This window comes from Camelus ferus, chromosome 1 (assembly GCF_009834535.1).
Source record: "Camelus ferus isolate YT-003-E chromosome 1, BCGSAC_Cfer_1.0, whole genome shotgun sequence".
In the NCBI taxonomy this organism is placed as follows: Eukaryota; Metazoa; Chordata; class Mammalia; order Artiodactyla; family Camelidae; genus Camelus; species Camelus ferus.
Genome location: NC_045696.1, coordinates 70,135,332 through 70,162,291, shown reverse-complemented (window position 1 = coordinate 70,162,291; position 26,960 = coordinate 70,135,332). Strand labels below are relative to the sequence as shown.

The 26,960-nt window shown below is 36.3% G+C and overlaps 1 protein-coding gene and 1 non-coding gene across 7 annotated transcripts in view; one reads left to right on the top strand and one right to left on the bottom strand.

Annotated features, from left to right (window-relative positions):
- MAP3K13 (mitogen-activated protein kinase kinase kinase 13) overlaps positions 1-26,960 on the top strand; it is a 149,798-nt gene that overhangs the window by 90,714 nt on the left and 32,124 nt on the right. For all 6 annotated transcript variants that reach the window (XM_032482911.1, XM_032482910.1, XM_032482908.1 and 3 more), the window contains 2 exons: positions 20,467-21,030; positions 26,566-26,749. In XM_032482911.1, the coding sequence (XP_032338802.1) occupies positions 20,556-21,030; positions 26,566-26,749 (659 nt within the window). In that variant the 5' untranslated portion in view covers positions 20,467-20,555. The remainder of the gene's footprint in view (positions 1-20,466; positions 21,031-26,565; positions 26,750-26,960) is intronic.
- Positions 12,558-12,630, bottom strand: TRNAA-UGC. The gene has a single exon. It is a non-coding gene; the product is annotated as a tRNA-Ala (tRNA).

Here is a 26,960-nt window from a genome sequence, read left to right as displayed (position 1 = left end):
CCTCTGAATTCCAAGGGCTTTCCCCAGTGTAAATTATTAGACTGACTCAGCTGCTGTTCAATTCCCCTCTGGCTGAACTGCTTTTACTAATGCTGTTAAGCTGTGGCTCAGGAGACAAAATGTCCTGAGGTACTAGATAGATCTTATGCATGTAAAAAAGAAAACCTCCCTCCTTCATATTCACAGGATGGGGGTATACAGTCTTCTCAAATCAAAAATAAAAAGGCAAAATGGAGAAAAAGATAAACTGTGTGCCAAACTTCAGCTACATATACAGGGCTTTGGAAATTGTTAGTAGACTGAAATCATTCCTGTCTAGCTAAAGCAAATAGGAGTAATCTAATCCAAAGAGTTTAATTCGAATCTGTTGAGAAATCTGACTTTAGATCTGCTGCTGTTCTAAAATTGGTGAAGTCTAAACAAATTAACCCCACTCAGACTCTCTGATCCAGATTCAGGTTCAGGACCACAGGAGGGTCTTGTCTGAAGTTCTTCAATGATAGTAGTACACTAATAACATGAAAACTTGCACCTTCTTAATATAGCATGAAGCACAAGGCTCAGCATACTGTACGTATCAACTGGTTGAGTAGAATTCACAGCTACAGTAAAAGATCTATTTCATTTTTTTCTATTGACAGCTAAAGTTATGTATATTAAATTAATGCAATTCAGAAAGACATGGTGTCTTCTCTGATTTTATTGCCTAAGGTAGCCAACTTATTGATTGCACTTAAACCTAATGTTCGAGTTTATCCATTGAACATCAATCAGGGAGAATAAATGAAATGTAGATAATATAGAAGCTGTAATTAAGTGATAGTTTAAAAATTTTTAAAGTCATTAACAATTTTTTCTTACCAACCCTATTAACAAGTACCAAAATTGTCTGACCTGTGTTTTCTTCCCCCACTTTCCTCTGCTTTTCCTTCGGGGAGAGTGTTAGTATACTGAGGAATAGGACTAAAATGCAAAGGACAGGGAAATCAGATAGCAGTGGGGTCGTCCACTGATCCATTTTCAGGACTGTGAAGTGCCCAGCACTGTGCCTGGGCTCTCAGCCACATCATCGGTATTAGCAGCAGCAGTAGCAGCTGTGCTTACACTCTGCGTGAATAGGAGCCTAAACAGTGCATTAACTTAAGCTGAAATGCTGGATGTGGTTGGGAGCATATTATCTTACCTCCTGTTACTGAACACTTTATGAAGAAGGGAAGTTTTCAACACAAAAGGTTAAGGGGAGAAAGCCTGAGTTTTCAGTGAGCAGAAGAACAACATTATAAGAACAGGTGAAGGAGTTAGCACAGCTCCAAGAACAGCTCTCTGGTAGTCATCATTGCCCGGGAAGGTGGAGAGGAACGTGCACTGGTGGAGATGGGGCGTAAATTGGTGCCAAAAGTTCACACTTGAACTTGAGAGCTGTTATACACGTATCAGGCTGTGGAAACTAATTGGATTGTCATTAAAAGTTAGAGTTGGCAGTCAGGCCAGCTTCATGGGTGTGTAATCGGGGCATTTACTCAGGGCCCTGATCTTGGTTTAATGTTCTTCTGTCTCTATCTTAAAATTCTTTTTGAGGGGAGAGGGGAAGAGGGGATTTTCTTTAATTCTGATTTTATTCTGTCCATCAGAGCTCTTTTAACTCGGTTTACAAATATACATAATTTTTGTGAAATGTTAAATTAGAGTAAAAATTCAAAATGACAAGCAATATTAACTATCTAAGATTTATACTGTACCATTTTATTCACTTGAAAGTATTTCAGGGTCTTAAGTAAATTAATTTTTCTTATTAATATGGAAAATGAGAATGGATTCCATATTTTCATGCACATGCCCTCTCCATTATATTCTCATGGTATTTTCACTCTTCTTTTTTCTAATTTTTTTTTAATTGAAGTATAGTCAGTTTTATACTATACCTCAGTTTTAATTGAAGTATAGTGTAATTGTGTTATCTATCTTGAGATTCTTAAAAGTTGATTCTTGAACAAAGGGTGTTTCATTTTCATTTTGTACTAGCTCTGAAAATTTCATAGCCAGTTCTGTTAGCAATATATATAATTGTCCTAAGCCCTTAGATAATATTCTCAATACATCTCAGTATGTTGATTTCCTGTGGTATGACCCTTTTTGCTCAAAGGCCAGCATGTTTATACCTTCCTGTCTACTGTTAGATTTCTAGAATTGGCTCTGAAAAAAATGGGTTTGTGCCAGGGAATGACTTAAGGAGAAGTCTGTCTCAGTTTTATGTCCCCCAAACAATGCTATTTTGCTAATAAGATATACGCACATTATTTAATGTGATAGCATGACTCCAGAAACTATATAGTTTGCTCATTCTAGTTAGTGTGGTCTTGAACAAAAGTTTTCTGATCATTGCGGGGGTAATGAATAACGGTTTTTAAGAAGCCAAATTCTTCTGATCAGTGAAAAGAGACTAGTTAGCCAAGAATTCAAAACTTTTCATGATGTGGCACCACCTTATAGTTAGAGCTATTCTTGTCACTGCCCTCCATGCACCTTTTGCTCCAACTATTCCAAACTGCTTGCCATTCCTGGAAAAAGCCATTTGTTTTCTTACCTTCCATTCCTTTCTTTATGAAATTCTCTTTGATAAGAATGTCTGCTTTTTTCCAAGTAGCACTTCTGCCTCTCCCACCCCCCACTCTTTTCCCACTGGTATGACTCTTACTCTTCAAGGTCCCACTTTGGTGCTTGAGTTAGTCATTCCACCTGCTGCTGTGTCATGGCTCACGCAGCTCTTGAGGCCTTTCTTAATTCTGCCTTGCTTTCTGGTTACCTGTTTACTTGCCTATCTGGCACACTAGGTTGTATACTTCTTGAGGGTGGGACTGTTTAAACTGTCTCTATTCCATCATCCATGGCATGGTAACCCAATGTCTGGTACATGCTCAGTGCATGTTTACTAAGTGTCTTAATCTATTCTGGTTGCTATAACAAAATACCACAGACTGGGTGGTTTACGAACCAAGAGAAATTTATTTCTCACAATTCTAGAGGCTGGAAGCCTGAGATTAGGTGCCAGCATGGTTGGATGAGGGCCATCTTCTGGGTCACAGACTTCTCATTTTATTCTCACATGGTTAAAGGGCAAGGGAGCTCTCTGGAGCCTCTTTTATAAGGGCACTAATCTCATTCATAAGGACTCCACCCTAGTGACCTGAGCACCTCCCAGAGGCTCTACCTACTAATGCCATCACTTTTTAGGATTTTGGTATATGAATTTGGGGACATATTCAGACCATAGCAATGAGTGAATTGGAAGGATAACTCTAGTTCCCTTACAGTGTTATCTCGTGTATTTAAGGTACTTGGTTGTAATTCCCTGAAGTGAAATAATCAGTTGATCTTATTAGAAATAGTTTCTACTTTAAGAATCATTTGTGGGAAGAGAAATCATAAAAACGGGGCTGTCGTTGGGAATGAAGCCCCTTAGAATTGTATAATGTAGTGACTCTGAGGGAAAGAGTAGTGAGAGTCCAGTAATAGAAAAGTTAAAAAAGACTGGAGAGCCCCAGAGTTGTCAGGAAAAATTACCTAAAACATTTTGAAGTCAGAAAAACAGGAAGCCTGGGGTACCACTTGACTCTCAATTTAGCCATCCCTAGCCTGCAATTTAGTTCTCAACTTTTCTTTTTGTAGCGCCTTCCCTTAATTAAATTATACTGCCATGTTGAGAAAAGGCTCAAAATAAAGCCAGTAACATGGCAGGCCTGTTTAGGAGTATGATAAATACATTTTTAAAGCCCAAATAAAACAGTGAATCATATTTAATCGAATTGAAACATGTACAAAAGAATAAAGAAAATCTCTATGAGATGACATACAGTGATTTTCAGGATATATTCTTTTTTATTTTTATTTTTTATTGACATATAGTTGATTTACAATATTGTGTTAGTTTCAGGTGTACAACAAAGTGATTCAGTTATAGATGTATTTTTTCAGATTCTTTTCCATTATAAATTATTATGAGACATTGATTGTATTTCCCTGTGCTATACAGTAGATCCTTGTTTATTTTATATATAGTGATGTGTATCTGTTAATCCCATACTCCTAATTTATCTCTCCCTCCTAATACATTCTTATTCCTCCACTTTGACTCTCAAACTAAATCCTAGCTATTGTGAAATTTGAGTCTCTTCTCTTGATTCTGCCTAGGTTGTAAGTAAGGAGAGAGAGAAAAAAAATAAATCAGAATCAGAACCTGAATCTACTAGGGTTAAAAAATAATCAGACTCTTCTTTAAGTTTCTCTGTGACCACAGCCAGTCTTGTCTTTGGTTTTGTCCCATGGGATTAGACACGTGTAGGCTAACAGAATACGCCACTAATCCAAAAACCTGGATTGTCCAAAGTATTGTATGTAGGTTAATTTCCAAGCACTGGTATAACTGGTGGACCATCCTAGCCCCGTTGTTATTTCAGTGATTATGAGAAGGCCATTTAGTAGACTCAGTATAAGGATTCTATGATTCCACATAGGTGTTTGTTTATTTATTTTCATATTTTAGACTTGGCTACTCTCTTCATTTCAGTCTTAGTGAGGTTGAATTGATGTCGCATTGCAAAATCAATTCTCACTAATGAAACTAGTTGTTTTTATGGGCTCTGGAAAAATTCTTCAAATGAAAGTTGGAAATTATAGAGTGGGGTGGGATCATCCCAGAGATGTGAGGTATATTCCCACAAAATTTCTATCCAGTAAAATGAAGTTTAAAAATTAATATTGGAAGCATGGCTAGAAAGGGAAAAAAAATCATGAAAGGACAATAGAAACAGAAAGGATTTAATGAGAAGGAAACTTTGATTTGCCTCAGTAAGTAAGGAAAAGGATTCATGAGGTGATTATGTGTTTGTCTGTGAACCCTCAGGATATAACTAATGTCTCCTTCCTTCACCATTTTCTGCCACCCAACCCTGGAGCTTTACCTCAACCTTTAATCAACACCAATTCTGGGGTAGGAGACTCTAGGGATGGCTTTTAGATTCTAAGGCCATGTAACCTTTACTGAGCTAAACTCTTAACTCATTTTATTCTATCAACTCATATTTATTAACTTTCATTTAGAAAGACTCAGAGATACCCCTGTCTCAAAGGATTTTACAGGATTCTAAATACCAAATCAATTCTAATATATGCATAAATGGAAAGTTATAACTCTAAAGCAATGTGATTGCATTTTAACAAAACTTGCCACAATTTACACAACTAAATGGACTTTGTCCCAGGCATCCTAGTAAGTGTCAGGAAAAGTATCAGTGTCCTTAGAGCACTGATAGTTTCCAAGGAGCCTGTTGGAAGGCTACTGGTGTGTTCTGGGAATTCTGCCATTGCTCAGGACAGCTCTGGGATTCTGCCTTCAGAATGCCTTTTGCAGATCTGAGTATTGGAATTAAGGGGAAGAAAAGCTCAAGTAGGTCCCCTCTCCCTCCATCCTTCCCCTGTTAACCACTGGTCTGGTTTCTGTTTTCTTTATCGTTATGTCTTTTCTGTAAATGGATTTCATATAAATTGACTCATACACAACTTTCTAAGAATCTATGATTGAAAAATATGTGTGCATTAATGAGTTCAAATTATAATTTCTGAAGGGAGGCTTCTAAGTATGTCTATAAATTCCATCCTCTGTAATATTAATCTTTGTTTTGAGGCACTGCATACTGACTGTTTACAATCACAAATAGTGTATTATTCTGCCTTTATTTTTCTTTCCATTGGAACTATTTTGTACATTTATTATTTTCTAACACTTAGAATAAATATTTAATATTTATTGATGTTCTTCCTTGCCATCGTCATCTTGGACAGTTGGGACTTATCAAGGATCTTTTAGTAGTTTGCAAATTTTAGCTATATAATGGGCGTAGAAGTGGAAAGTACACCAATGAATAATTAAATGATGGGTTTGGATTACTCTCTAGCACAAGGTCAAATTCACATTCCAAAACAGTGGCATGAGACAGGTGAAAAATGATTGATTTTTGCCAATTTCAAATTTCTATTCTTGGTAAAGCTCAGAATGTCCTATCCTACATTTTCTAGAGTATCATCTTGACTGAAGCATTATTTTAAAAAATTAAAACTTAGGACTGCTTGGATGAGCAAAAACAATGTTAAAGAGAAATTTGAACATCTAAAGCAATAGGATCTTTCACTAATATGGTTTTAATTACTTTTCTAATAAAATTAGACATTGGATCCAGAGTCTAGAGTTCCTGCCTCCCCCTGGAGTTTTTATCCTGGTTATCTGTACAGTCTTCTCTGAGAAGTGACAAGACCTGTTAGTGATTTGGTAAAAACTTCTGGTCCTGTTCAGCCTTTCCTCCAGTTGCCCTCCCCTAGTTTTCTGCCTTTCACCTGCACTAGTCCTGTGATTAGGAATTTTGTAGAATGGTAATTATGAGAATAACAATAATCTAATTTCAATTTAAAAATTCTCCACAAATGACTATCGAAACTACTTTGTTATTTGAAAATGGTTCCTTTGGCTCTTTTGATGATTTTAGACACCTGGCTGTGTGGTCCCTTGAAAAATCCTTAAAAAAAATTTCTGCTCTAATGTGATCTTGATGAACCATCATTAGAATGAGCTGTGCTTAAATCATTTCATTCACAGATATTACTAAAACTTGGTAGCAAACCTATTATTTTAAAGGAGGTAATGGAGTTCTGTGCATTTAGCAAATTCCCACGTACAAAGGAAAGCCATAATCTCTTCATTAATTCTCCCAACAAACAGGTCTATTAATATGAATGAATCTTATGCAGAACTGCTGTCCAACTGGACATTCTGTGATGATGGAAATGCGCTATTTTGTGCTGTCCAGTATGGTTGCCATTAGTCACTTGGCTACTGAGCATTTGAAATGGACTAGTGCCTCCGAGGAACTGAATTTTTTATTTTATTTAATTTTAATTAATTTTAAGTTAAATAACCACATGTGACTAGAAGCTCCCATATTGGACAGTGCAAGTTTAGCGGTTTGATGTTAAAAGAGAATGGAGTAAACCCTATAGAAAGTGGGCATATTTTAGAATTCTCCACTTGTTTTTATTTGTTGCTAGGAATTTTTACCTTTTATCCTAAATGTAGAACTCAAGCTTGAGGTAAGATGTGAGTCAAGTCCATATTTTTCTGACTTAGATCTTTCTTAATTAAATAGAAGACCATTATAATATTGACAGTAGAGCACTGTGGTTAACGGCATGGGCTTGGACTCGGGCTCAGGCTCAGGCTCTGGAACTGGAGTGAAACTGGGTTCAACTCTTGTCTTTACTACTTAGTAGCTATTGGTGAGTTATTTAAACACTCTGTGCCCCAACTGCTTTATCAACTAGAGGAGTAATAATAGTACCTTTCTCGAAGGGTTGATGTGAGGATTAGAGAAGTGAAAATAGGAAAAGTGTTTTGAACAGTGTTTGGCACCAATAATCTCAGAAAATGTTAGCTATTGTTATTAATATATTGTTTGTCAAATTGCTCTGTGTGCATGTACACGTGTATGTGCGTGTTTGTGTACGTGGGAAGTTCTCTTAACCAGAAAGTAAACTGCATCTTATGATATCAGGTCCTGTACTAGGTGCTGAGGCTAGATAAGGAGGAAAAGAAGTGAACAAGGAATGAAATAAATAATACTTGGATTCTACCCCTAGCAAATATACAAACTAGTTAGGATGAATTATTTCTCTTGAAAAATAGAAATCATCACCCACTCACTGCTCCCTCCAATTTTAACAATCTATGATTCTATCATTCCTAAGCGAGACCTGAAAATGCAATGCAGTGATGGCAGAAGGACCCTTGACAACTTCTTGCCTGCCAAGTACATTCAGGACTTGCCCAGGAACAGTCTGTAGGATCTGCAGCTTTGTGGGAAATTCCACATGTATCATTGGAAGACTGTTACTGATACTCTTCAATAACTCTGTTGTTATACTAAGCTGGCCATGAAGCTTACTTTCATGTAATATAGTATAAAACAAATGCATGATGTGTTATATTTATCTCTATTTCAATTATAACTCACCATCCAAAGAGTCCAAACTCTAACAGTAAACTTACTGGGAAAAGAGAACTTTCATAATATAATTTCATCTAGAAAAATTTTCCCTCTTCTCTCATCTGGTTAGAGTCATGAGCAGTAGCTCCTGACAGCATAGCCCACCAATTCTTACTAAGCAGTATGCCATCCATCATTTCCCCGTGGCTGGCATATATTTTAATAGCAACAGTTAGCATCGAGATTCTACTTAATAGCTTGAAAAGCACTTTCATGTCCTTTATCTCATTTAATACTCTCATAAGTCACATGAGGAAGACCATTTTTCAGAACCCATGTGTAGGAAGCTGCCTCCACTATTAGTATTTAATCACAATGTGAATATCATTTAGTTTTCATTGGTGAAATGCTTTTTTGGAACATATTACATGGTATTAAGACTCATAGAAGACCTGAATATAATAAATAGTATTTTATATATTTAGAGGGGAAAGTATTCCCCATACATCAGCCCAGGCAGAAAAAACAGATTGTCCTATAGATACCCAACTGCTATAGACCCCATAACTGACACCAGAGTTCAAGTTTTCTCACCAAACCAAAATATCTGGAGAAGCCAGAGACTGACCTTTTACTAGCTGACCTTTTACAAGCTCAGCTATGCTTGTTGCATTTCCGGCTTGACCATTTTGTCTCTGCCGTTAGCATCAGGATCTCCACTGGTATGGTACTTAGGATCAGATCTATTTTCAGTCCTTCTGAAAGCACTCTGTTCTGTGCTTTTGGAGGTTGCATCAATGGACGTCCTTACCCTCTGGTTTTCTATTGGGTTCAACCAATGCGAAGCATCTGCAGGGTCTCAGCTAGCAAGAGGAGAGTGAGATTGGGGTTCAATATTAATTCCCCTGGCTCCATCCCTATCAGGTCATTGAACTTTGATTGCATCCTTCTACCAAAAGCCACAGCTCCTCTGGATAACATTCTTCTATAGCTGTGCTCTCCAGGTTCTGGTAATTTTTCCCCTGCCAGTTAACAGCATTTTGACTGTTACTAGCTTTGGGAAATGGCACCATCCTTGTTGCTTTTCCTGCCCCCTCCTTCGTAAGTAGTCTCATTACATTCTCCTCATTTGCTACATTCAAGTGTGCCATCTATTTCCTGCCAGGGCCTGGGTTTATAAAGGGTCCTGCAACAAATTCAGTGTTAGTGCCTGCTTCTGCTGCTCACTTATCATACAGGCAGTGTTCACACAGACTTCAGAAAATATTAATTCAGAAAAATGATTATTATAGCATAAAAACCTTCCTTCAGTTCAACCCCAAGTACATTTGGAATATGAATTAATCTCTAATTAGATTCAGTTTATTTTTTTCTTTAGAAGCATACCCAGTCTACAAAGGAAGATACATATGACAGAGTAAATAGGGGGAGGGTGTAGCTCAAGTGATGGAGCACGGGCTTAGCATACACAAGGTCCTGGGTTCAATCCCCAGTACTTCCTCTAAAAATAAACAAATAAGGAAACTTAACTACCCCTCCAAAAATAAACATATGACATAGTATACAAATGTAGTTATATGTTAATATTGTGATATTTATTATAGGTAATTATTAAATATGTTTTTATTCCTCACATAAATTCCTTACTTGTGCCACTGATACTCTCTCTTTATTAGGGGATTATTAATCTCTCAACATACGTGATTCTTCAAATTACATCCCCCCCCCTTTTTTTTTCAAACGAGACAAAGCATTGCGACTATGAGAGTGATCGAAGTGGTCTCAGGGCCTGGGGCCAATGAATATTGGTGTCATATCCTATAGGGTAGGTCATTGCTAATTTCTGGGCTAAGCTGCTCTACTTAACCCCTTGGAAATAAATGGTCTTTTCATTATAAAATGAAAATAGCCACTCTTTGGGACAACTTGAAGGTTGTTATATCCCTGGATATACATGGTTATATCCCTGGAATGACCAAGGACGGATGTGCTGTAAAATACATATACTTACTTGGTCTTACTCCTTAACCATATGGATATTATTATTAATAAAGAATATACTATCTTATTTTAGAATAAAATATTTATGCCTTTAAAATATAAATAGCAAAGCTTTAGTAGGTTCTTACTCTGTGCCAGGTTATATGTTAAACACTCTGCAAGTATTACCTCATTTAGCCCTTGTTACAGCCCTGAGGTGGATACTCTTTATTATCCACTTTCTGATTGGGGAAGCTGAGATGCACAAAGATAAGGAACTTCCCCGTGCACAGAATCAGTATTTGAACCAGAAAGTTTGAATCTAGAGCTCATGCATTTTGCAGCAATGTTAAATTTATCATTTAAGGACTATTTTTTATGAATTTTCCCCCCTAAGTTTGTGGGAAGTTGCTTTTGTACAATGTTCTCTAGGCCTGGAGCCACAGCAAACTTTTTAGGCCTTGCCCTAGGGATGGGGGCTTCATCAAGAAAGTGAAGGTGAACTGCCTGAAGACAGTAACGTTTCCAGGAAGGTGGATGAGGCAATAGTAGAATTAGGCAGTCCCTGACAGGCAGAATATCTTCATGTGAACATTACATGATACAGAAATTTGTGGATCTCTAGGGAAGAAAATTCCATAACCTCCCTTGGGAACACAGTTCTGCAATGGTTCTCCTATGTTCTAATTGCTCTTTTGTTTAAAACATAGGCAATCTTTCCCTAGAGATATTTTTTGAATCAATAAAATTATCTCCTAATTTAATATAACAATGTTAAAACCATGGGTATTACATACTTTTTCTCCCAAATATTAGAACTACAAAGTATTAATATTCTCTCAAATACTAGAGGTACGTAGAGTTTTCCTTTTCTTTTCCATTTAATTAAAACCTGGAATGTAAAAATAACTACTGTAATTAAATCAAAGACAAAGGAAATTAAGTATGAAAAAGAAGTTGCACACGTTTGGGATTTTTCTCTCCTCTTTTCCATCTTACTTATTCCATTTTGACCTGGTATCTTTCTGTTTATTGATTCTCTGTGCTTTCATTTATAATTTCAAATGAATGTTACAAACTCTATGTGCCTCAATTTCTAGGTATATTGGTCTATCCCTCCTTATCCCCCTTTTCTCATTCTTTTACTTTCCTTAAGACAATCTTACTGTCCCCTTGTCCTTCCTTTCATGCCTCTTGAATTCATATATATATTGAGCGTATTGCCACATATCTTTTCCTTTTAATTTTTTTGGTTAAAGATTTGTATAGCTAACAAGTCTTGAGGATTCACTGTGCACTGGATCATATCTCATATATGATCTATGAGGTGGATTCTGTTGTTAGCACCATGTATATATATATATTTTTGGGTGGGGGAGGCAATTAGGTTTCTTTGTTTGTTTATTTATCTGTTTATTTATGGAGGTAGTAGGGATTGAATCCAGGACCTCGTGCATGCTAAGCATGCACTCTACCACTGAGCTATATCTTCCTCTGTTATCACCACTTACGGATAATGAAATTGGAGCTTAGAGAGAGAGTAAGGTCAAGTTAATGATTAGTTCCACCAGTGCTTTCTGTCTTAGCCCCTTACAGTATTGCCCTCCATATGATGAAGTGCATAGGAGGTTCTGAATTTGTTGACTGGGAAACAATATGAAAGTGTGCATTATAGCCCTAATTTTAAAAATTTAAATAGTAATTTTAAAATAATTTCAGTGGTCATTTCAGTTGTTCTCCTGAACTGTTCATCTTAAGGAGAGTCATAGATTTCCAAAAAAAAAAAAAAAAAAAAAAGAGAGAGAGAGGAGAAGCACAAGATAACAAGAAAGGAAAATAATAAAAGGGACTAGCTTATATTGAGTGCTTACTGTGTAGTTGATGCTTTTGTCAGGGACCAACTCAAGTTCACAGTTCTATATATTCTATAATCCTCCCTTTTTTAAAAAAATTAGGGTATTTCTCTATCTTCTACTTTTCCATGAATAAATAACTTGTTCACAGTTCCTAAATATAATTCTTTACCAAAGGTTGCTTTTTGATCCTAAATGCAATGGGTTTAGTTCCTTAATGTGTAATTCATCTGGACCTCAGAACTTGTAAATAATCAAGATATAATTAGATATAACTTTGTCTCTTTATCTTTCTTGCATTTCAATTCACTTACCAAGATTATTCCACCTTTTCCAGCTTGAATATGATTTTACTAGTAGAGAAGATAAAAACAAAGTAGGAGTCATCCACTGTTGTTTCCTCATTGTCATCTGTTTTTAATTCATTTTTGTTTTTGTTTTGACTTTATAATTATTCTTATGCCTATTTGCAAGTCTCAGCACACACTGACAATTAGTTTTCCTGACAGTGTCTTTAGAATGCAGTAAAGATGGCTCATTTATCTGTGTATTTAAAGCAGCAAAGATTTGGATTGAAAACTTCTTTTTTTAAAAAGTTCTATTTTTTATATTTTATTTATTTGTTATTGTATTATTTAATTATTTTGTTTTGGCAATGGCAGGGAGAGAGGTAATTAGATTTGTTTATTTTTAGAGGAGATACTGGGAATAGAACCCAGGACCTCATGCACGCAAAGCATGCACTCTACCAGTTGAGCTATATCCTCCCCCTGAAAACTTCTGATTAACCGAGTAATGAATGCTGAGACTAGTAATTTAGGAAAATAGAAAATTTTCAGTGATAATCACTGTTGACCTTTTGAACCTACTTTATTGTTTTCTTGAAATGCTTATATAATTATTTTTATACTTATTAATATTAAATATTTAAGGGCATAAATGTCTGTGTCTTATTTTTTAAGACATTCTAAGTGCATTTATTTAGTTATTAATTTTCTTCTTCATATGGCAAGTCAGAAAATGTTGATTCTATTCTGGAATATTAACACTTATATTAATATATATTATTTACCATAGGTTTATGGAGATTATAGAGAAATCATTCCTTTGGTCAAGAAATTTGTTTAGTCTTTGACTTAAAGTATATTTGAAGTCTCACAAGTTTCTATTTTTGATAAGATTATAGTCTACAACTCTGAAAGTGAGTATGTTTATAATGTAGGTTTTAAAAAATAAATCTTGAAACCTACATTGTAAAATTAGACTTTAATCATGGTTGTATTTATAGGCACTAATATTCATAAAGTAATCTGTCAACATGGAGGTTGCCTTTTTATAATTTTAATTTTTTGCTGGTTCTAGCAGACTTCAATATTATTAAACATTCATAATGTAAACCAAAAATACAGGTGTATGGTAGACACTGAATCAGTATTTTTGAATGCATGGTTATTGGGGGAAACATTATAAGGAAGACAGGATAAGGTAGGTCAATGAATATGGTTGATGTGAGGTTATTATTGTCCTTTCAAATAGGGATTTCATTGGATGGTTCACAGTTAAGAGAGCAAGTTAGGGGTAAAGATGTGATTGTAGGTCACTCTTCTCATCTGATTTTAAATAATCATATACTTAGAATTTTGTAATTCCATTAGAAAAAGCTATCTAATTTTTTTTAAGTTCAGATGAAGATCTCGGTGACAGACCTCTACCATGGGAAGATCATTTTATGTTATTACTATGAACAAGTAACTGAATCCCAGTTTTAAAATGTGAATGATGCCCTAATAGCAGAAATCTTACTTATGCTCTAAATACTGCTATATGAATTTTAGAGAAATAATCAGGAGGTTAGGATGGCAGTTCATTTTAAGGCAAGAAAATGCCAAGTAGAGAGAAGACAGCTTGGGAAGAGCTGAGCATCAATCAGGAAACCTCAGCAATAATAGTTACTTTTAAATTTTATTCAGTTTCAGTCATACTTTTATCTGTGGGACAAAATTATCCAAAATCTTTGATTTACTTATATTTATGACATAAAACTCAAAATCTGATCTATTATAAAATTATCCTCTTTTAGTAATATGGGGGAAACTATATTATATACTAAAAACACAAGAATTCAAGGGCCATTTGGCCACATTACCTCTTCCATTCCTCTTTTTCTCTGTGCTGATTCCATCTTGGCATGAAGCCAAGGTAATTTCCAGAAATTGGCAGTGCCCTGGCAAGTGCACAGCTGCTGCTGTCTCCAACCCTCGCCTACTAATTTTACACAAACCACTTCCTGCTTTTGAGGCTGAGCAATTCACAGGGCAAGGCAAGTGTGCCTGAAGGGTGGATATGGAAGCACTACCTTGTGCTCCTGGCAGATTCAGGAGCCCTTGTATAGGTGGCAACAGCATCACTTCACCTGCAGCCCTGCCCATAGAGCTTCCTCCTGATAAGGGTGATGTGCCAACCTGGCCCTTTTACCCCTCTGCTCTTCCTTGTCTTTTTCCACTTGACTCTCACTGTTTAAAATTCTTGCCTCTTTCCCTTTCTGTTCCCTTCTAATAAATTTCTAGCTTTGACTTCTCATGAATTAGAAGATCTAAACAGTCAGTTCCCATGAGGGTCTCTGAGCCAAATCTGGACAGAGAGAGGGGACCTGGGAGGACAAAGACCGAGGCAGAGATGGTGGGATTGCTTGTGCACCCTCAGGTTCCACTTACCCTCCTCTTCATTGTGCAGTGGCAGCATGTGGGTGAACGTACAAACGCAGGTAAAACTGTGATCTTTTTATCCTCCTACACCCTTCTTACATGTAGAATCAGCTTGATCAATTTGAATATAGTCATGGTGATGATTTCTTTCCCTTTGTTCTTGTGCTTATCCATTTCTCCGCCTTCGTTGGTTGAAATTGGACTTGATATTCTTGGTGAGCAGAGGAAAGCCTCTTTGACTACACATCTTTATGCACACCTTCAGGTTTCCATCACCTCTGCCCACTCCCAGAGCAGCTGAATCACCAATAGCTAGGTGCTTTTCACTGTTCTGTTGATAGATGCAGGGTCACCCCTCTAAATGGGTGCTTGTGCTTCCTTGGGTGTAGCTTTAGTGCATCTAGAGTAACACTGTGAATTATTATCGTTTTTGTCATCAGTGGTCATGCTGCTGTCACATGACTAGTTGTTTCTGTTTATCCAAATAAACAACCAGACTAGGGGAAGAGCGAAGGATGAGGAAAGAGGACTCATTCCAGCTCTGCCACTAATTAGTTGTATTGATCAAGTCAGCAGTCTTTCTGGGTTTTGATTCTCATGTGTAAAACAAGTGGGTTGGACTATATTCCTTGCAAATCTTGTTGTTTGTTGGTCTCTTAAATATCAAACTGAATGTGATGATCATGCTGAAGTTCTCTTCTTTAGACTCATCCCCAGTGCCTATGGGAACAGGTCCACTTCTTGTGCACTCTTAACCTCTTAGAAATGGAAAGAGATTGCAAAGGAAACATGTGTTTCTAACTTTTTGTATATGAGCTCATTTCAATATGATGTCATCATGGGAAAACTCAGAATAAAAGTGGACAAAATGGAAATTTATCAGAAATTAACATAAAATCCTATGGTTTGGTTCAAAGAACAAATTGCACAAATAGGTGTTTGGCTGAAATTCACATATACATTTGAGTGTTTGCATTATCCTCAAGCCTGATATGAGCCAACAGCATAATGTATGTATGTCCCGTGCTGTAAAGGATAACCACGAGTCCCAGCGATAGAGACAGACTGGAAGCAACTGCTGAGGCAGTGGCCAAGAGATCAGGCAGAGCAAGGATCTGAGAGGCCGAAGGCCAGAGACAGCTCAAGGTTGTGGCAGGAGATCAGAAAGAAAGCAAAATGAGGGGATCAGTAATGTCAAAGCTTAGAGATGCGCACAAAAGGAAGGAAGTGGGGCAAATCGGGGAGGGGAATCGTGGTCAGTTCAGCAAACAGCAGTTGCTGTAACAAAGGGCTCCAGCTTTTCTTTTTCCTTCGTTCTTTCCTTTCCCGAACCGTATATTCCCAGGCAGCCTCCCAGCCCCTAAATTTCTCCATGCCCCAGAATTTAAGTCCCTCTTAACCTAACTGGATGTAGTTAAATCTCTTTGATTTGTTTAAAGGGAAAAATCATCTGCATTATTTCATGAGCTTTCAGAGTCCCTATATGAAGGAGGAGTTACCTTTGTTTCACACTGCTCATCAACATTAGCTACCTATTTCATTATTTCTGGGTTCCCAGCCCTCTCACACATGCCCTGGTCATTTTTCCCTGTCTCTGCAAATGTTTGTATTCTTCCCTGACTTCCTTTCTTTTGTCAGTTTCAAACACACCTTTCTTTCAGAGGTTCATCTCAATTCCATTCAGCCCAACCTAACTATTCCTGCCCCAGTGTTGTTCCTCTTCTCTCACAGCTCTGTGGAACAGAATATGACCCTTAGGTCATGGGATAAAGAAGTGGGCAGGAGTTAATTCCCTTGATATAAGTACCAACTCCTTAAGTAGCATATAAGCTTTGAAAAGAAGAAACTGTCTTAAAGAGACCATGTAGTACAGTGGTACAGGAGTTTGGGATTAGGAAAAATAACCTGGTGTTCCATCCTAGCTCTGTGACCTGTAGCATATACCTCTCTCTAGGCCTCAGTGTGCTTCTGTGAAAAACAGGGATAATAACTCTGCACTCTGGTGTCCCCTCACAAGCAATCAGATGTTTAGATCAGGATCACAGGAAACATTATTTTTTCACCTGTGAAGCAACCTAAGAAAGTGAGGGTTATCCTAAGAGGTGCCCTCATGTTGTAAAAAAGAATATGCTCTACCACTTAGTCAATACATGGCCTTAGAAGTTTCGTACTTTTCTAAAGTGAAAATACCACCATCACAAAGATTGTGGTGCTGATGCTGACTTATGCACCAGTTTGTAAGAGCCAATTGTCAAATATTTAGTAACTTCGCAAGCAGGTTGTTAAACTGCTATTAGCTTGAAATCTGCCTTGGTGGGAGTATTTATACCAGGGAAATTGGCAAACACTACAGTCAGATTGTTGGTTTTCTTACTCTGGAGAGTAAACTCATCACTGATTATGTTAACAGGGCTCTGTAAATTGTAAAGCCCTTTGTCTTACTTATCATTAAAAATAGTAATGGTAATAGTAATGTTCTTTATGCACAGAACCTAGCCTAGCGCATGGCACAACTCCCAGCATATATTTAATAAATACTTTTTTTTTAACATTTTACAAAGTATTTAAAAAAAGTTTTTAACTTTTTTTTATTGAGTTATAGTCATTTTACAATGTTGTGTCAAATTCCAGTGTAGAGCACAATTTTTCAGTTATCCATGAACATACATATATTCATTGAGCTACCGCTAGATCTTGTATATATTTCCCTGTGCTATGCAGTATAATCTTGTTTGTCTATTCTACATTTTGAAATCCCAGTCTATCCCTTCCCACCCCCCCCACCCCCTTGGCAACCACAAGTTTGTATTCTATGTCTATGAGTCTGTTTCTGCTTTGTATTTATGTACTTTTTTTTTTGTTAGATTCCACATATGAGCAATCTCATATGGTATTTTTCTTTCTCTTTCTGGCTTACTTCACTTAGAATGACATTCTCCAGGAACATCCATGTTGCTGCAAATGGCGTTATGTTGTCGGATTTTATGGCTGCATAGTATTCCATTGTATAAATATACCACATCTTCTTTATTCAGTCATCTGTTGATGGACATTTAGGCTGTTTCCATGTCTTGGCTATTGCAAATAGTGCTGCTATGAACATTGGGGTGCAGGTGTCTTTTTGAAGTAGTGTTCCTTCTGGATATGTGCCCAGAAGCGGGATTCCTGGGTCATATGGTAAGTCTATTCCTAGTCTTTTGAGGAATCTCCATACTGTTTTCCACAGTGGCTGCACCAAACTGCATTCCTACCAGCAGTGTAGGGAGGTTCCCTTTTCTCCACAGCCTCTCCAGCATTTGTCATTTGTGGACTTTTGAATGATGGCCATTCTGACTGGTGTGAGATGATACCTCATTGTAGTTTTGATTTACATTTCTCTGATAATTAGTGATATTGAGCATTTTTCCATGTGCCTATTGATCATTTGTATTTATTCCTTGGAGAATTGCTTGTTGAGGTCTTCTGCCCATTTTTGGATTGGGTTGTTTGTTTTTTTCTTATTAAGTCATTTGAGCTGCTTATATATTCTGGATATCAAGCCTTTGTCAGTTTCATTTGCCAAAATTTTCTCCCATTCCATAGGTTGTCATTTTGTTTTACTTATGATTTCCTTTGCTGTGCAGAAGCTTGTAAGTTTAATTAGGCCCCATTTGTTTATTCTTGCTTTTATTTCTATTGCTTGGGTAGACTGCCCTAGGAGAACATTTTTGAGATGTATGTCAGATAATGTTTTGCCTATATTTTCTTCTAGGAGGTTTATTGTATCTTGTCTTATGTTTAAGTCTTTGATCCATTTTGAGTTTATTTTTGTATATGGTGTAAGGGAGTGTTCATTGCTTTACATGCTGCTGTCCAGTTTTCCCAACACCATTTGCTGAAGAGACTGTCTTTATTCCATTGTATATTCTTGCCTCCTTTGTCAAAGATTAGTTGACCAAAAGTTTGTGGATTCATTTCTGGGTTCGCTATTCTATTCCATTGGTTGATATGTCTGTTTTTGTACCAATACTATGCTGTCTTGATTTCTGTAGCTCTGTAGTATTGTCTGAAGTCTGGGAGAGTTACTCCTCCAGCCTCTTTCTTTTTCTTCAGTAATGCTTTTGCAATTCTAGGTCTTTTGTGGTTCCATATAAATTTTATTATAATTTGTTCTAGTTCTGTGAAATATGTCCTGGGTAATTTGATAGGGATTGCATTAAATCTGTAGATACATCTCTAGACATATTTGATGTTTATTTTTCTGAGGTCCCATAGCACCGTGTACATATCTGTGTATCCTATCTAATTGTATGGCTATTGTTGTCTTTCTCTCTAGATTGTTAAGTTCCCAAAGAGTGAGAACCTATATGCCATTCATTAATGCCTAACACATTGTATAGCATGTGATAGGAGCTTAGTTAATACTTGAGTGGATGAAAGAGAGTTTAAAGGATAGGATATTTTCAATGGTTCACTCACATAAGCTATTCATAGGGAATGGCAATGAAAAGAAAAGGCTTAAAATTTAGGTCTTAGTAATAAAGATGAGGAATTAATAAAATGGGAATGGTCTATTTTTATTTTTAACCCCCAATATAGGATACTGTGGCTCCCCATCACCTTCAGGATAGAATCCAAACCTCTTAGCCTGGCATACTTACAATCTAGCCCTTGACTCTTCAATTCTTATCTTTCTCTGTATTATCCCTATTATATAGGGATTTGCAAAGAAAGTAAATTTCTAATAAGCAACATACATTGAATAAATTTAAGATAGATTTTGCATGATCTGGTGAATCTAGAACAATTCCATGTCTTTATTTTCAGAGGTTAGGTACCTCTGAGAAATTTGGGCCAATGGACAGATCAGAAGCAAGGAATAAGTTTAAAGGGCTGGGGCTTAATCACATTGCCCAGATTTGGTACAGTACAGCAAAAACAAAATTTATCTTAGGAATTTGTCTTGTCACATACACAAGACATTTATTTACATGCTTTAGGAATTAAAGTAAGGTGCCAGTGGAAAAGACACTAACGCAAACAGAGAATATGAGTAGTGACTTATAATAACACAGAATGTAGTTTCTAATATAAATATATTTATACTTTGGGGAAGGAAAATAATTTTTTTCTGATTATAAATATAATAACTCATGTCTTAGTCTGTTCAAGCTGCTATAACAAAAATATCTATAGACTAGATAACTCAGATAACATTTACTTCTGACAGTTTTTTGGAGGCTGATAAATCCAAGACCATGGCACTCAGAGATACAATCTGACGAAGGCATGCTTCCTGGTTCATAGACTGTGTCCTCACATGGCAGAAAATGTGAGGGAGCTCTCTAGGATTCTTTCTTATAAGGGCACTAATCCTATTCATGAGGGCTCCACCCTCATGGTCTAATCACCTCCCAAAGGCCCCACTTCCAAATAACATTACAATTGAGACTGAGTTTCAACATATAAATTTTGGGGGGACACAAGCATTCAGTCTATAGAAACATTAATGCAAACTACTCAGAGTATCTTGAAAAACAATAATATAAATCCCTCCCAAATCTAACCACCTGGAATTGACTATTGTTAATTCTTTGATTGTATCCTTCCAGTTTTTTTGCTTGTATATATGTTTGTGTATCCTTTTAAACAACAACAACAAAAATTTTTAATGTCTTATGTTGTATATATTGTTCTAATGTGTTTTTTGTATTAATATGTCATGAGCATTTTCCCATGTTAGTAAATACTCTTCTACAACATGGTTTTTAACTGCTGCACAGTATTCCACCATGTAGATCTACACTACTATTTAACCAATCCCCCTTGTTTCAATGTTTTTATTATTATAAATGGAAGTGTAGTAGTGTGGATGACTAAAGAAAGGGTGATCTCACGTCGTCCTCCTATTTTTCCCAGGTTCTGAAGCCCACTCTTACATCAGAGCTCTGTTCTAATGATCCTCTGAGTGTCGGTCGTCTCAGGACCTTGGGCACACTCATGGCACAATGGCCAGCCCTCAGGAGCACCTGAGCTGCTCCTCTTCCCTACAGTTACCCTTGAGAGAAAACAAAACCTTCAATGGACTACAAGATGACGTTGCACCAATGGGGAGCCACCCTTCACCCAAGCACCTTAAGAACCAGCAAGAAAAGGGGGTGGTGCAAACAGAGCTAACTGAGGGCACAAACAGCCCCATCACCACCACAGTGTTGACAAGTGTAAGCGAGGATTCCAGGGACCAGTTTGAGAACAGCGTTCTTCAGCTAAGGGAACAAGATGAATCAGAGATGGCCATTTCTCATGGAAACAGCAACCCTGTGGATGGAGAGGGCACGAGTGGAACTGAAGACATCAAGATTCAGTTCAGCAGGTCGGGCAGCAGCAGTGGTGGGTTTCTTGAAGGACTATTTGGATGCTTAAGGCCTGTATGGAATATCATTGGGAAGGCATATTCCACTGATTACAAATTGCAGCAGCAAGGTAAGCTAGGGTATGGACCTGGAAGATATTTCCTATGTAAAATGCACACCACCATTAACTGGATAACCTTTGACCTGTGGATGAATTAAAAGCCTAATGCCAGAGGAACACCCGTATCAATTTTCTATGGACTTTCTGAATGAAACAGATTGACATTTGGTTGGTTGTTTTTGGTCAAAGCCCATCTTCTATGGTTGTCCATTTCAGTAGTGTCCAGAGTAGAGCACATATAAGACAATCCATGACATTACAGTGAGGACAGTGTTACAGTTCCTGTTCTTTTTATCTCATCATTTAAAATTTCTATTTTCATGCATGTTTTCATATATATTGGTATTTTAGTAAAGTTGTACTTAATATAGGTATAATTATTTATAAATTGTACATACAAGTATAAAGTGTATATATATAGGTATATATATAAAGTGTGTGTGTGTATATATATATATGTATATATATATATAAAGAAGATACCCCATTTTCTTTATCCATTTATCTGTTGATGTGAAATACTTTCCCTTAAACCAGTACCAGTCTTCCCATCTATACCCCTTACCCATAAGTATATTTGGATTTACCTGTTAATCTGTCAATTTCAGGTATACTTTCCAGGATTTGTCAACCACAGCATCCATTCCTACTGCATGCAGAAATTCTTTGGAATTCCCTAGGTGTTGTCTATTTTTTTCTCTCTTTCATACATACTGCCATACCCTGGACATTCCACCCCTTTTCCCCTCTATGATCTTAAGGTTGCAGGGAAATCTAAAAGTTGTTCCTTGTCACACAAATGTTGGGGACTCCTATGTTAAATAGTACCATTATTTTAAAAATTGAAAATAAAGAGAAATCCAAAGATGAAAATAAAAATCACTTGTAATCCCACAACCCAGAGATAGCTACCCCTAATTTATTATTTTTTATAAGTTCCTTATCCTCTGCTTAGACACAAAACCTCTTAATATCTGCTTATGTGATAAACTCCTTTGGTTTTTAGAGTCTTAAATTGTCCAGTCTAATAATTATTTTGGTGGCAGTTTGGAGGTCTCAGGATCCAAATGCAGCACTGAGATTCAGACTTAAAGGGGGCTAACAGACACATCCTATGTCTGTTAAAAAGAGCCTTTAATTTTTTTAATGTTCTATAAGTTTGTATTTAATTTGTCTTCCAATTGATTATGTGATCTTCAGAAAGGCTTATTTCAGGAATAAATAAGAAACAGGCTTGTTCAGTTTAAGCTTACAAGGGTACGGCAGTTGCCCAACTCCTTAGCAGATGACGGGATATCCTACTGTGAGCAGGTGTTGCTGTGGGCCAGAGGAGAGATTCACTAGCCTGAAACTGAGTGTAGTTTTTTTTCTTGTCAGCTCTGGGATCAGGGAGCTAATCTTTAATCCTGGATTACAGTCAACTAATGGATGATATATAGAACAGATGTGTCCCTGCGTTTGGTATTATGAGGAAATTTCACTCGATTTAAAAAAAATTTTAATGATACCTTCATCTCCCATTTAGTACGTTGGTAGTGAAGTCCAAGTAAGGTAGTATGTGTGATTGAAATCTTTTATTGCCAAATAGTTCCCGGTCTCAAAGCAAGTATTGTCATAGACACATCTGAATAAACAAAGGAGAACTTACGCATTAAAGTGAGTGGGCATGTGGCTTTTTCTCAGTCCTAGGGATCATGGTGGATGTTGGAATTAAGATAGTAGTCATAGTGATGAATCAGAGAGAGGATAAAAGCTGGGAAGGAGTACCAATGGGACAGATGTAAAAGCAGCAGAAAGTCTGGGCTAACCTTAGAGGGAGCACAGCCAGTTTCCAGCATTATAAGGTTAGTTATCTTGCTCCTCAATGATCTAGGCCCCCAATTTTGCACATACTTGTCACTAACATTCTTTTTGCTGGCATTTTCCTGTTCATTGGCTCCCTTCTAGAAATTGATAGAGACATTGGGACTGGATAGATAGGACTAAATCACATCAATCAGTTTTACTTCTGGTAATTAGTTCTGGTAAAAAGATTGATGGAAAGGGGATTGAAGTATTACTTTACACTCTGTTCTTGAATTACCAGTGCTATCCCCTTTATTTTTCCATGGATAATTAAGATTTGGCTGAACATAGCTGAATTAACACAGGCATGAGCCACTGTTGGTCAAGGAAATTCTTATTATTTATTATAATATAAACATTTGGCATCTGAGTGCCAAATATATTTATCATTTGTATTTTATTTTATTTATTTTAACTTGAAGTATAGTTGATTTACCATGTTATATTAGTCCTAGGTGTACAACATACTGATTCAATATTTTTATGGATTATACTTTATTTAAAGTTAGTATAAAATATTGGCTATATTCCTTGTGCTGTACAATATCTCCTTGTAGCTTATTTATTTTACAGAGAGTAGTTTGTGCCTTAGTCCTCTACTCTTATCTTGCCCCTCCCTCCTATCATTTGAATTTCAATAATTTATTTCTCATTTTATAAAAATACTAAATAATAGGAATTATTTATAAAATATGTATAGTACATTACAATATAAACATTATAAAATGATATTAAAATGAAGGATTATTTACCAGCTTATTTTTTGAATCACTAAATAACAATATGAAAAAATTAATTTGCATCAGTCCTCACACCACATACAGCAAAATAAACTTCAGGTGTAAAGGTTAAACTTTTGAAAAATCAACTATGGATCACTCTTAGAAGATAGATTAGACAGTAGAAGAAATTACAAAGGAAATGACAGACATCTATAAAAATACTTTGTTCAAAACATAATAAAACTCTGAAATAACAGGGTAACTGTATTTATAAAATTCATTATAAAATAAAGAAAATACTTTTATAAAAAGTCTCTTCCTACATATCAAAAAAATAGAAGGCTGTTTCAAGTTTATGGGAACAGCAGGACCCTAATAAATAAGTAGACAAGGGATAAATTTGATAATTCATACGAAGAAGATGTATTAAACAAATTTGGAGAAAATATTCTACCTCACTGTCAATTAAACTAGTGCAAACTTATAAAACACTATTTTATACCTAATTAAATTAGCACCAAAAAATAATTGTCAATATTCATTGCTGGTAAAGTTGTAGCACAAGAGACGTACTCATACTTTGCTACTGTCAGCAAAAACTAGCAAAATCCTTTTGGATAGCAATTTGGAATGTATACCAAGATCCAGGAAACTATACTCTTTAAGGATTGAATTTGAGGAAATAATACAAAGAAAGAAAAAAGGATCATGTTTAAATTAGCAAATAAAAAAATGGAAACACTTAAGTACAAAAAAAGGTAAGAGGGTACAGTAAACAACTATTAAGCTTATAATAAAAACTGTAAATAAATGGGGAATAGATTAAAAAGTAGAAAAAATATACATCACATAAACTCTTACATAGCTGTATATGATATACATATAAGCAAAGACTGGAAGATGAAAATGAATATGAGATGGGATTTCAGACAAAATATGTGCTTTTCTGTTTTTTCTAATATTTTCTGTTTCTAGTACTTAACAGTAAATAAAGATTGAGTAAATAGGAAAAAAAGGAAACCCAAAGATTATCTAGTTTTAATAGTTATGTATTAAAAATTATGGTAACTTGGGCTTTCATAACGTTATCCTGAGAACTACTGCCCACTTACACTCTTGCTCAGAATCCAGTGCTGGTGCTTTCTTCAGCCATCAATACCTATGTCCTATGTGTTCCACACAAGTCAGCCTGTGGGGATCAAAGTCATTAGAAGCCATAAAGCTACTGAAAGCAGTCAAGTCTGTAACTTACTGTTTCCTCCCAAATATCACTTGGTATATTTGTTCCTTTGGTGATTTCATATTTGTGAGCTGTTTGTATTTTAGAGAGATTTGTCTTTGTATAGCATCTATTCAATTTCAATAGAGCAGAAACCTTTAATACTGCTCATATCAAAAGACTGGGACAAATGCCCATGCTGTTAATCACCGTCACTATAATTTTTTCTGCTCTTTGTAGTTACATTTTGAAGGTCATGTTTTGACCATTGTAATGAAAAAAGGCATTTTATTCAGAACCTACAGAATTTCTTTTCTCTTAAAGTAGAGAAGATTAGAAAAGAGGGAAATGTAGTTCCCTTCTAGATACTGATGAACTCCTCCTGCACTTGCTTCATTGACGTAGTAGATAGTGAATTAACTTGCTTTCAAGATCAGAATATCTTCAAAGCTAATTCGACACTGCTTTGTTCAGTGCTCTGCAAACAGTGTCCTTTAAGTGATCGGTAACCTGATGAGAATCTCTCATAACCTTTCGCATTGTCACCATCCTTGCCTCACTCCATGGGGCTCCTAGCTCTTTGATGTTCACTTCTTACCATTGCAGAGATAATGCACTGGCAAAAAGGGGGACACAGAGAAAAATCAATGGATTATATTCTTCTTTTTAAGGTTCTGGAGATTAAAGCACATATTGATTGAATTTTGTATCTATTTTAAATAGCATTTTATTCATTACAAAAGTAATATAGGCTGAAACGAACACAATATTATAAATCAACTATACTTCAATAAAAAAAATATAGACTTATGGTTAAAAATATTTCACACAGAAAAGGATATATAACATAACATGAACCATCAATAATGCCACCACTTAGAAATGACCCCGTTACATTTTTGGTGCCAAAAAAAAAAATCAAACTCTGAGAAAAAGAGAAACTCGAAAATACTGCATCCATATGAATAACTATATCATAACCAATGACCTTCCCAATTACTTCATGAGAGGCAATGTGGTATGGTGGAGAAAGCACTGTCCCTGGATTCAGCCAATTGTCGGGTTCTGGGCCCAGGTTTGCCACTTATCAATTATATGACCTTGATTAAGTTATTTAAGACATAGTTACCCTGTGCCTTAGTTCTCTCATTTGAAATAACCATAATAAAGCCAGACTTGTAGGATTGTTGTAAGGATTAAACACATGATAGATCTAAAGCACTATGCTAATGTCTGGCATATAGTAAGTATTAAATAAAAGATAATTACTAGTATAATTATTATACATAATTAGATCCTTAGGAGAATATCACTGAAAATTCATTCAGCGAGGATTGATTGAGCATCTGTACTAGAAATTCAAAGAGGAATAAAACAACACTTATAATGAGTGATGGGGTAGGGATGGTGATGTAGAGACAAACAGGTGAATTGACTGAACGTACAAGCTTAAAGTGAGGAGGTGGGGCCGTGGGAGTGTCGCGATATGTTTCATTTGGAGGCGATTATATTGGAGATCTCTGATCTGCTGGGTTTCACTGGATAAAAATTGATACAAACTAATACATGTGAATATTTAATCTATAGTTTTAAGACTCATGGAAAGGTTATATCTTTTAGCAAGTTACCAGGTGGGAGACAAAGGATAGAGGTCATTTTGGGTAATGGTAAAGTTGGTACCTTCAGAATGGCCTCGTAGAATGGTCCCTGAGTAAATGCTGAGATCTCTGTAAGTTTGTGTCTCGCTTATGTGCCTAGATACTTGGGAAGTGCCATTTGAGGAGATCTCAGAGCTGCAGTGGCTGGGTAGTGGAGCCCAGGGAGCTGTCTTCTTGGGCAAGTTCCGAGCGGAGGAGGTGGCCATCAAGAAAGTGAGAGAACAAAACGAGACGGATATCAAGCATTTGAGGAAGTTGAAGCACCCTAACATCATCGCTTTCAAGTAGGTCAAGGCCTTTTTTTTTTAAGAAATAGATTTTCTTTCCCCTGATATATACATGTAAGTTCCTGCTTTGAAAGACATGTTAAGAACACTCTGTAGACTTAGCACTGTGTTAGGTGCTTTGCAAAGAATGATCCAATTAGAGTCATGTGTTTAAGGATTTTATAATCTTGTAGTTCTTCTTGCCAGAACACACACTGCTTGGAAGGGA